At 35.3% G+C, this 12,549-nt stretch overlaps 2 protein-coding genes across 2 annotated transcripts in view; one reads left to right on the top strand and one right to left on the bottom strand.

The window, feature by feature from the left end:
• Nucleotides 1-2,131: 2,131 nt before the first annotated feature.
• LOC107653219 (uncharacterized) lies at nucleotides 2,132-8,108 on the top strand. The gene is made up of 8 exons (XM_016439889.1): nucleotides 2,132-2,301; nucleotides 3,724-4,053; nucleotides 5,599-5,619; nucleotides 5,824-5,903; nucleotides 6,925-7,027; nucleotides 7,151-7,264; nucleotides 7,503-7,688; nucleotides 7,824-8,108. Exons 1-8 carry the CDS (start codon nucleotides 2,268-2,270, stop codon nucleotides 7,886-7,888), a joined length of 933 nt encoding a protein of 310 aa, XP_016295375.1. The 5' UTR covers nucleotides 2,132-2,267; the 3' UTR covers nucleotides 7,889-8,108.
• LOC107653220 (protein phosphatase methylesterase 1-like) overlaps nucleotides 6,676-12,549 on the bottom strand; it is a 29,489-nt gene continuing 23,615 nt past the window's right edge. The window contains exon 15 of the mRNA XM_016439890.1: nucleotides 6,676-6,884. The gene's annotated coding sequence lies outside the window, so the exon portion shown is untranslated. The remainder of the gene's footprint in view (nucleotides 6,885-12,549) is intronic.

Genomic DNA, 12,549 nt, shown 5'->3' with positions numbered 1-12,549 from the left:
CAGTCGCCATTTTGAGCGTGTGGGCTGCACACTGTGCTCCTGAGGCCTCTCCTGTCCACGAGTCTGCTCCTGAGGTCTCTCCTGTCCATGAATCTGCCCCAGTGGCCTCTCCTGCCTATGAGTCTGTCCCTGAGGCCTTTCCTATCCATGAGTCTACACCAAGGGCCTTTCTTGTGCCTGAATCTGCTGCAGAACCTCCAGAGCCCATTCAAGAACTCTCTGCTTGTTCGGTCACAGGCAAGTGGTCTGTCCATGTCTCTGCACCGCCATGGCTGCCTTTTCTGCCTGATCCACCATGGTTCCCCGATCTGCCTGCTCCGCCATGGTTCCCCGATCTGCCTGTTGTAACCCGCTGTCGGTGAGTCTAGTCTGTTCATGCCACGTCAAATCTGTTCATGTCAAGTCAAGTCTGTTCATACCTCGTCAAGTCAAGTCTGTTCATGTCAAGTCTCGGATTATTGTTTGGATCACACTGTAAATAAACTGCACTTGGGTTCTTCACTGCGCTTGCCTTCAGTGGACTGAATCGTTACACATTATTAATGAAATAAAAAAAATTTGTGTTAAAAGTGTAGGATTTATAACAAGACGTAGTACTTGTATAGTTAAAATTTAAATGTTCAAATTTTTGATTTTTAATGTAAGACGTAGTACTTGTAATGCACATTTAAACATTCAAACAAATCTATCAGGTAAGGAACAGAGATCTAGTTTTATGTTCATTATTAATTAAATACAATTTTTGGTTAAAAGTGTAGGAATTATAATGTACAATATGGCACTTCTTGCGTTCAGTACTTGTAGTTCACATTTAAACATTCAATCATGCACGCAAAAGTTTAGTTTGATACCTTTTTAGTGCATAAATATTGACAAGCATATTAAGACTATTAGGTAAGGAATATAGACCTCCTTTTATTATGATTATTAATTGAATAACATTTCTGGGTTCAAAGTGTAGGAGTTATAATATAAGATGTACTACTTGTACTTCACATGTAAACATTCAAACAAATCTATCGGGTAAGAATAGATATCTTACTATCGTTATTAATGGAATAACTTTTGGGTTAAGAGTGTAGGATTTATAATGTAAGATGTAGTACTTGTAGCTCACAATTAAACATTCAAACATGCATTAAACAGTTTAGTTTGAGACACTTAGCATGTAAATATCGACAAGTATATTTAGACGAGTTATCAGATAGGAAATAGTGATCTGCTTTATCATTAACATGATGAATAATGATGATGAATTAACATTTTTGATCAAAAGTGTAGGATTTATAATGCACTTTTTGCGTGTAGTACTTGTAGTTCACATTTAAACATTTCAGACATGCATTCAAAAGTTTAGTTAGACAAGCTAAATTCAGCTTTGTTTGAGAGTTATATCTGTAGTATGTTTCTTTTACACCTACTGTGCCATTTTTTTTAACTGATCTACGACTTTGCTGCATCATTTTATTTATTTTGTATTTTTTTGGCATTGTTTTATTGCCCATAAACGTCACAAAAAAAAAATAAATGTAGCTGATTGCTTTACTTGTGAGTCAATCAGTCTTTTGTGTGTGCAAACTTTAGTCAGATCAGTACACACTTGTCCACCAGGGGCTGCTATTTAGCAAAAAATAAGATTAATGTTCACTATAGGCTAAAAAGAAACTAGTAGCCTACTCGGATCTCAGCATGCATTTCATTGATTTGAACTTTTGCAAAACAATCCGTGTTAAACAAAACTGGTCAAATCTTGCTAAATGTCTAATTTCTTTGTATTAGTGATTTAATTCTAAATCTAATCATGATTATGCAACTATATTGGCACCCCAACATTTAAAAAAATATAGAAACAACCTGTAGCCTGTTTGTTGCAACCCCCAATAATTTAAACATGCATTCAAAAGTTTACTTAGTAAAACGTAAATATCAACAAGCATGTTTAGATAATCCATTAGGTAAGGATAGAAAATCTTGTTTTATCATCATTAATAACGGAATTACATTTTTTGGCTCAGATGTATACTATTATAGTAATATGATGTCACGCCTTGCATTTCATGCTTGTAGTTCCACTTGAACTTCCTCTGAACGGTTAGAAAAGGTGCATGTTTGCATGTGTATCTCTGTGCTGCCTGCTGGCATCCTGTTCAGGCCCCGCTGTGGTTTGCATGATTCAGAGGCAATGATGACAAAGTGTCAGAGAACAAAAAACTCAGTTTAGGTGGAGCTGGACCTTTACAATCAACCAAAGTAGACCGGACTGAAAGATGCGCACTTACTGTGTACTTCTACACATTTTTGGTGAGTTATTTTACTTTTTTATTTATTTTATTTTTTTTGGAGTAGTGTATGAGCAAGGCTTGTGTGAACTTATTTGAAAATATTCAACAATATTTATCCTGTCTGAAAATATAAATTAAAAACAAAACAACGTGTCTGTTAAAACATTAAATTAGTTTGAATAGAAAAATACAATAAAATTCTTTTTTTTGTTTGTTGTATTTATTAGCTTTGAATATATAAACAAATATATAAAAATATCTATTCATGCCGTGATTGTCTTTTCCCATAAAAATCTCTTTCTCTTCATAAGATCTCTCAATTGTTTTCGCTTTGATAGTGATGAGATTAAATAAAGAGCAAATGCTTCTCAAACAACGTTTCTTCTGAGAGAAACATCACGTCTCTTCTAGATCTCGACAATGTGCTCACATTTGGGAGGCTTATATATCAATATGAATTCAATATGAACGACTTCTCATCAAATTCTACTGAATGATATTCACATTCATTCTATAGCTCCAACCTCTTATTTGTCCATCATTTGTGTCTGTTTTTATTTGTGACCCTGGAGCACAAAAGCAGTCTTAAGTCGCTGGGGTATATTTGTAGAAATATCCAAAAATACATTGTACGGGTCAAAATGAATGATTTTTCTTTTATGCCAAAAATCATTAGGACATTAAGTAAAAATTTGTGTCTGTTTTTATTTGTGACCCTGGAGCACAAAAGCAGTCTTCAGTCGCTGGGGTATATTTGTAGAAATATCCAAAAATACATTGTATGGGTCAAAATTAATGATTTTTCTTTTATGCCAAAAATCATTAGGACATTAAGTAAAAATCATGTTCCATGAAGATATTTAGTAAATTTCCTACTGTAAATATATTAAAACTTAATTTTTGATTAGTAATATGCATTGCTAAGAACTTAATTTGAACAACTTTAAAGATGATTTTCTCAATATTTAGATTTTTTTTTGCACCCTCAGATTCCAGATTTTCAAATAGTTGTATCTCTGCCAAATATTGTTTTATCGTAACAAACCATACATCGATAGAAAGCTTATTTTTTCAGCTTTCAGATAATGTATATATCTCAATATCGAAAAATTGACCCTTATGACTTGGTTTTGTGGTCCAGGGTCACATTTCTCCTAATGGTTGATGCAATGTCATAAATGTAGATGCTGAATTTAATAAACCTTATATATGGTCACACTTTATTTTAAGATATTAACTAATTATTAACTATGACTTTTTTCTCTGTAAACTCCTAATTTGCTGCTTATTAATAGTTAGTAGGTAGTAGTTAGTGGGATTAAGATATGGTCATGCAGAATAAGGCATTAATATGTGATTTATAAATACTAATACACAGCCAATATGCTAGTAACATGCATGCCTGTTTTTTTTTGTATGAATTCTTTTATTATACTTCCAGCTGCTCTGCTCTTGTGTGATTATGGGATGTTCTCCACACCATCACCATCTCCTTCAGAGATGTCCACCACTGCAATATCAGCCACATCCGACTCTAACACTGTGACAACAACAGGATCAATAACTGTCGGGAATGACTCGAGCTCGTTAGAGACTGGCTTAGAGGATGAATGGCCCGTTGATTCAAATGATACAGCTGAGAGCAGTGGAGACTCTTCTGACAATGAATCTAAAAGTCTGAATGGAAGCATCAGTGGAGTGATCTCTTCAACTACACATCCAGCGAGCACCACACGCAACGTGAAGCACCTTACTACTAAACAAAAAATAGGTTGGAGCATTTCTTATCAACTGTTAGGTGGTTATGGGTAATGGAAGCTGTTGTCTCTTTACTGTAGTATTATTAGACTGTGTCTCTGAATGCCCGTTATTACTTACGACATTCTCTTGTTTATTTGTGTTGGAACGGCCGCTGAGCTTTCTGCAGAGTTTAAGCGCTAAACCAGCTCGCAGGCAGTCTCAGTGGTTTCAAGGGCTATAGCTGAACTATAGCTTACGTGCATTACCTACATGCAATATTTCCCCAGTTTAAAAAAAAGGTCCTTTTATTGAAGCTTCAAAAATGACTCGCTTTCAGCTTTTTGACATTAAACAGATGAACACACATTTATGCTACCGGTCGAAAGTTTAAAATAATTAATAATCTTTTTTGAAAGAAGTCTCTTCTGCTCACCAAGGCTTCATTTATTTGATCATAAATACAGTAATGTTGTGAAATATTATTACAATTTCAAATAACTGTTTTTAATGTGAATATCTGATCAAAAGCTGTATTTTCAGCATCATTATTTTCAGCATCATTACTGCAGTCTTCAGTCACATGATCTTCAGAAATCATAATAATAAGCTGATTAGCTGCTCAAGAAACATTTCTGATTATAATCAATGTTGAAAACAGTTGTGCTGCTTCACATTTTTGTGGAAACAGTGTTACCTTTTATTTTTCAGGATTCTTTGAATATAAAGTTCAGCATTTATTTAAAATATAAATCTTTTGTAACTTTATAAAGGACTTTACTTTCAATTTTGATAAATTTAATGCACGCTTGCCGAATAAAATTATTAATTTTGTGATGCTGAATTAACATGCTGAATAAAATTCAGCTTTGATCACAGCAATAAATTACATTTTAACATAATATATTCACATAGAAAACTGTTATTTTAAATTGTAATAATATTTCACAATGTTGCAGTTTGTATAGTATCTTTGATCAAATAAATGCAGCCTTGATGAGCAGAAGAAACTTTTTTCAAAAATAATTTTCATTATTCCATACTTTTGACCAGTAGTGTACATATCTATATACATATCTAGAAATGTTGTTACACGTATTCTGTGTTTTGAAATTTGGGGTAAAGTCTGTAAAATATAAGACAGTTCTGGAGCAAAAAAAAGTGGACTTTAAGAACAAATGTATCATTTTAAATGCATAGTGACTAAAACATACGAGATGCTTCTGACAAGTTGAGAAAATGTCAGCGCTGACAGTGTAAAGTGTGTGAAGGGCCGGTTTCAGAGCTGCTCTGAGATCTGAGTGGTTAAAGTGTGAGTGGGTGCGAGATTCGCCATGTTTCTTGCTTTTTGAATGCAGACTCACCACAGCAGCAAAATCTCTCTCTCTTTCTCTGTTCTATTTAAATCTTGTGTGTAGCAGCATGTTCGTAGACTCACACCAAAGCTTTTTATTTATTTCAAATGATTTGATCATAATTGCATGCTCTCAAAAGCAGATAGTAGTTTCTCAGTTTGTCTGAATTCATTCTGCTGGGGTCTTTGTTGGTTTGTTGTAACGTGACCATTATTCTGTTTCAGATTCAGAATCGGTGACAGGAGGTGAGCTTGACTCTCTGCACATCGCAGCGTCTGCTTTGCTGAAGATAGGAAACACATCCTTTCTTCCTGTCGTAATGTTTCTGCACACTCGACTCTGAAACTATCTCTATTTTCACATTAAAACCACGTTCATGTGCTAAAATAATGCCTATTCTCTTTATAAACTGAAAACCACAACATCAAATCTCTGTATGTTGTTGCCAGGTATCATCATTTTGATCATCATCCTGATCCTGATTTGTTTTCTGCTTGGCATTTTATATATTCTGAGAAAGAAAGCAAGGGTAAGATTTGATAGGTTATTTCATTTTGTATGTTTTGGATCTGTTGCAAACCCTAGTGAGCTGCCTTGCCATGCTGTCTAACTCATTTCTAAGATAGTTTCCTAATTAAATCTCATAAGAATGAACGTCTTGCCATTGGGAGAGAAGTTGAGTGAATTTACTTTATTTCAATTCTTTTTATTATTATTATTGAATTGCTCACATCACTTGCATCAAAGAGGATCACTCAGTTTTGAATTTGTACATTTTTTTAAATTGAACCCTGTATTGCATTTTATAAAATAAAAAATACATAAATTAATCAAGTTGAATTTAACAAATGTATTTATTTATTGCCAAACAACAACATAGCTGTCTGGAATTTCTTGGTGAGCTCAAACACAACTTAGACACTAAGGCAAAAACAAACACATTCATACATACATAAATTATTCCAACCATTGTAAAGAATGAATACAAATGCATAAGTGCCAGAAGAGTTTAAAACATGGACCATCCTACAATAGGTACTATTCAAAAAGCATGCTCTCTGCAAATAAGTTTTGTATTTAATTAAATTTTATATTATTTATTATTATTTCTATATATTTATTGATTGATTTATGTTTGTTTATTTGTTTGTTTACCTACCTACTTTTCAGATGCTTTAAATGCTCTTTAGGCATTATTATTATTATTGTTAAATTGCTTAAATCACTAACGCCAAAGAGGGTCACACTGTGATTTCTTGCAAAGAAATTTTTTCCGTTTTATTTTTTAACCGAATCCTAGATTGCATTTCATAAAATAAAAATTGTAAACATTTTAACATACATTATTTATTTATTTTAACCACTTTTCAGATGCTTTAAAATGCTCATTAGGTTGACAGCTTGCTAAGGTTTGGAACACAGTCACTGTATGGCTAACACTGAACATTGACAGGAATTTTGCATTTATTCCCTCACACACACACACACACACACACACACACACACACACCTAGTATTCTAATTGCATAACTCTTGCATTGTGATTGTAGAGTTACTCATTTGATTTGACTCGTGTCGATGGACCTGGCAATGATTATGACACCCCGCTCAGGAGCGACCAACAAGGCCTAAGCTATGAACAAACCAACAAAGGCAAGTGTGAATGTAAAACGCACCTGAATATGAACATGATCTTGATTCATCTGTGTGCAATCTGTTTAGAAACTCAAAATCAGCCTGTGACTTGTTAACCTGTGTTCATGTCTTTCTGCTCAGATCTGCCTGTGTCTTTAAATTACATCCAAGAAGACAAGTCTGAGGAAAAGACTAATCCGATAGCAAATGGGTCTGCAGGAGAGAAAACTGAACAAACACCGACCAATGAAAATGGTAAAGCACATAGGCGTTCTCTTGTGACAAAAGCTGATCCAAACAGCAGCATTTTTACATTGCTTTGGCAGAATTGCATGTATTTTTTTCCAGCAAGCGCTGCTTATAATTCAAAACCTTGTCTTGATGGTCACTATTTTCCTTTCTGTATTATCTGCATAGGGAGGGGAATGAATGGGTTGTTTGAATTCACTTTATTGTTTTCCATGGTGATGAGAGTATGTCTGTAATCTTAAAGATGAGCAGAATGTTCCAGAAGAGAACAGTTTCTCTTCAAACTCGAGCTTGTCTATGCCAGTGAAGAAAGTGGAGTTTAACCTGGACCTGGATCTGCTTGGAAGTGAATCTGAATTAAGTGCTCAGACCGAAGCTGAAGCCACAGATGCGGCACAAAATGAAAACAACAATAACGTCAGTAATGCTGGTCAGTACAACCAAAAAAATTCATTGGCCAAACATGATTTTGGCCTCTTATGTCAACAAAAAAAGTTCTACATTTTAGGTTCATGCATGGGTAATACCGTAAGTTTACAATGTCATTGGGTTTTCTGTATTACAGGGCGAGGAACAGCAGAAGAGATCTTCACTGAAATCAGTCTAGACGAGCCAAAGGAGCATGCATAGCATGTGTTTCCCATGCAACAATCAAGATCTCTGGTCTTTGGTACCTAGATTCAACTCTATCTGTTCAAGATGCCTTGATCCGGACTATATGAGTGCTAAAGCGTCCTTTTGACATTCTCACTTCGAGTGCTGTTTCATGTACTGTTAAAAGAGATTGTATACTGTACATAAAAAAATGACATTTAATCATTAAAGTTTATGTAAAAAATGTTATGCAATGTAGAATGCACTTGTGTGTGTGTATGTTTTTGACTGACGCTCTCTGTTAAAGGGACAGTTCGCCCACAAATGAAAATTAAGTCATCGTTTACTCACCCTTGTGCCCTTCTAATGCCATATGGCCATCATTTTTTTTCTGAACACAAAAGGAGTTTTTTTTTTTTTTTTTTAAATGTTTTCATGTTTTCATGTTTTCAATGTATTTCATGTGCGCTCGTCCATATAATGGCAGACAGTGCTGGGTAGATTACAAATTGCATGATAAAAATTGTAGTCAGTAATGTCATTTAGATTACTAATTTTAGGTAATGCATTCTGACTGCTATTGGATTACTTTTAGATGACTTATAACCTAACTTGTTTCTAGATTTAAATTGGATTATTGTTATTATTATAGAAAACAAAACAAATGTATGACTATTAAACAACATCAGTGAACGTGCAAATGTGTTGTTAAAGGCACAATATGTACGATTTTTTTAATTAAAATATCCAAAAACCACTAGAACAGTGCTATATATTTTGCTGACTTGTGTACTTACATTATCCCAAATGTTTCGAAGAATGTTTAAATCCAGAGAAATAAGCAATTTTAACTAGTGACACGGAGCGTGTCCATAGTGTCATTGTGTCGCCTGCCAATGACGTCATAACCCCTCGATTTCCGGTTTTGTTTTGTAGAAAACATGGAAACACCAAAGACGCTTTAATATGTTGTGCGTTTTAATATGACGACCGTACAGAGTAGCATTATAACAGAACTTTCAAATGTATCTAGTATGATAAAACAGCGCTGCTTTACCCCACATACGCACGACCGGAAGCAGCGGAAGCGGCCGACTGTGGCATAATAAAAGCTCCGCTGCTTTACCCCACATACGCACGACCAGAAGGAGCGGAAGCGGTCAACTGTGGCATAATAAAAGCTCCGCTGCTTTACCCCACATACGCACGACCGTTCAGCGGCCTCGTTTCGGAATGTACAGCGCTCTCTCCCACCTTCAATACCACGACTGAGGTGCCCTTGAGCAAGGCACCGAACCCCCAACTGCTCCCCGGGCGCCGCAGCATAAATGGCTGCCCACTGCTCTGGGTGTGTGTTCACGGTGTGTGTGTGTTCACTGCTGTGTGTGTGCACTTTGGATGGGATAAATGCAGAGCACTAATTCCGAGTATGGGTCACCATACTTGGCCACATGTCACGTCACATTGTTAACACATGAACATGATTTCTGCACGAGTCCCGTCGGATTGCATCGGCTGTGGGGATGAAGACCACAACTCCCATGATTCCACACTCAGTCACTGCGTCATCAAACTATGCCTTTGTTTCCTTGTTTGTTTTGAATATGCGCCCTCTAGCGGCGAAAATTACATATTGTGCCTTTAAATTAATAAAATGTTAACTTTAAATCTCAGGAGGACTTCAAGCAAATATTTAAGGTCAGAGAGGTTTGACTGACAAAAAAAGTTTGAGAAATCCTTGCATCACATGAACAAACATTAATAAACATGATGAAAACAGCGATGACATGGTCAAAGTCTTCCAGGTTTGAAAGATTTTTGACATCGTGTTATACATCGGCAGTGTTTTGTAACTTGCATGATTATTCATCTCATGCATGGTATAATTGACTGAGAGGTGCTTTTGTCCCCAAATTCAGATGCATAGTGTGGGATTACCAAATTACAAATCTTCTGATCCTACATCCTGACATAACAATATGAGAAACTAAAGTGATCTACATTGTATTGAGCATTCAGTGTGGCTCATTATTGTTTTCACTGAGGGGTTTTGCCAGTATCTGATCTTCCTACTGAGAGTCAAACTATGTGTGAATGTTTACATGTGTATAGTTCTAGTCACCAGGTGGAGCTTATAACATTTGGTGATAATGTTATCTATCAGGTTTAGGCATGCTGGTGATCTGTTTGATCTCACCGACTCTTTTCTTTAGGACTATAGGTTTACTGGAGCTCATGGCTGGAGGTGATTGCCTGTATTGTCTTTAGATGTTTTGTTTAAGTGGTCACTTCTGTGGTCGACATCTTTAAGGACGGCCCACTGAATGCCTATAAAATACAATGAATGCCTGCCTTAGTCAGCCTTTTGATAAAGAATAAAGAATCCTGCTGAAGATACCCAAGCGTCTCCTGGTCTTCGCTTCTGAGTTTCCAACAATGGTTTGCAAATTAATTTACATGACATTTAAATGGCCATAATATATTCTGGAGGTTCACTGTATTCAATATGACACACGATAGAAAATATATTATGGAGAAAAAAAGCTGAATTAGGGAGAATAACTACATTATGAATAATTTACTGCCACTGCTATGTGCATAATTTGTAATCATGTAATCCATACAAAAGTAACTGTAATCCGATTATGAGCATTTAAAAAAATAATATAATCTAATTACAAGTATACTACATTTTTGGAATCTGATTATGTAATCCAGATTACATGTAATCAGTTACTACCCAGCACTGATTGTATGACGATCAGCATCAAGCTTTTTAAAAAAAGATGCAAAGTTGTTGTATAAAACTTGTTGTTGGGATGAGCACAACAGATATATTATCTTGTTTTCTCACAACTTGTGTGCTTTTCCTGGGCGAGTCGGAGTGAACTGCTGTGCTAATAGAGACTCATGAACGCGCAGTCCTGCACAGAGACCAAAGGTCAAGGTCAGGATATTCGTTAAATAATAAATTACATATTGGTTTGTTTTTCACCAAACCCTGTCATATATCCACCGAACACTTATGTTGCATGGGATCATTCTGCATACTTTCTGCAAAAGCCATTATATGGACAAGCACGCGCAGGACATTTGTTTTCATCTTATTTTGCGTCTGAAAAAGAAAGAAGGGCATATGGCATTAGAACAACACAAGGGTTAGTAAATGATGACTTAATTCTCATTTTTGTGTGAACTCTCTTTAACAGTCATTTGAGAGTTTCGTCATATCCCTTCTTTAAACATTTGTTCAGCTGAAGGGGATGAGCACAGTTACGAAATACACAGAGAAAGAGTTTAAATACTCCTCATTTTCCTCAGTTTAGATGGAAGAAGACGTATCTTCACTGGCCAAGTAGTGCTCAAGTGTTGCTGTATACAGTATATCCACCAAGCTGTGCTTCTGTTGGTCTGCCTTCCATTATCAACAATGGCCCAGACCGAAAGCTGAATCTTAATCATAAGATTGTTGTGCCAGCGGACCCTCTAAACCACCTCGTCATGCGGGTTTTGCCAGCACTCTCAGAAAAAAAAAGGTACAAAAGCTGTCACTGTATATATATATATATATATATAAAATATACATTTCAAATGTCTGTAAACCTTTATTTATTAAAGAAAACACATACAAATCAATACATATAAATACATTCAAATTAAATTTAAAATTATTCAAAAGAAAGTTTGCCTTATTTTCTCTTTCATTTACTGACAGCAGATGTTTAAGTTCAGTTGTGGTCCTCCAAAAAAGCTAATATCTTTACTCGTATGCATTCATGCATGTATTAATTACATTAATAGCTTGACTTAGCTCTTAATTTGATAAACAAATTTTAAGTATGGAATCATTTTCTTTCCAGGAGACTGCAGGCCGACAGTGGTTTGTTTATGTGGTTTACATTGTGCACTCCTAGATGGAAGTGATCTTCAACTTCACAGTATATCCTCGACTACCTCACACGCCGAATACAGAGCAGCGGATGTGTTTGTGGAAGAACACACTGGAAAAGACACTGGGACAAACCTCCAGAATTAATTCAATGAATTTTAATACTTATGAGCAGTGTTGGTGCTCACATGCTATTGAGCTTTAAAATATGACATATTTAGCGTTTGAGCCCATTCGGTACTGAAAAAAGAAGCATTTTTTGCATATGATATCATAGTTTATTTTAGTAAATATCAAAAATCTAAAAGGTGTGCATTATAGTTGACACCTACATGAACACTTTACAGTTGGTTTTATGACTGTGAGTCATTTTCCTCAAATGCTATTGAGCTTTAAATTATGGCATATTTTGTGCTTGAGCCCATATTCGTAAAGAAAAAAATAGCAATATTTATATATGATTTGACAGTTTATTTGAATAAATATCAAACATCTAAAAGGTATGCATTATAACTGAGACCTACATGAACATGTTACAGTGGGTTGTGGTTGTGAGTTTTAAATTATGATATATATTTTGTGTTTGAGCCCATTCGGTAGTGAAATAACATATTTATATATGATTTGACAGTTTATTTCAATAAATATCAAAAATCTAAAAGGTGTGCATTATAACTGAGACCTACATGAACACTTCACAGTTGGTTGTGTTACTGTAAGTAATTTCCCTCAAATGCTATTGAAGTTAGAAAAGTGTATACCAATGTCGTATGTAACTTTAGAGACGGTCCCTAGATTTGCGAATATC

The sequence above is a fragment of the Sinocyclocheilus anshuiensis genome, unplaced genomic scaffold (assembly GCF_001515605.1).
Source record: "Sinocyclocheilus anshuiensis isolate Anshui unplaced genomic scaffold, SAMN03320099.WGS_v1.1 scaffold143, whole genome shotgun sequence".
Classification (NCBI taxonomy): Eukaryota; Metazoa; Chordata; class Actinopteri; order Cypriniformes; family Cyprinidae; genus Sinocyclocheilus; species Sinocyclocheilus anshuiensis.
This window is presented reverse-complemented; position numbering and strand designations above follow the sequence as displayed.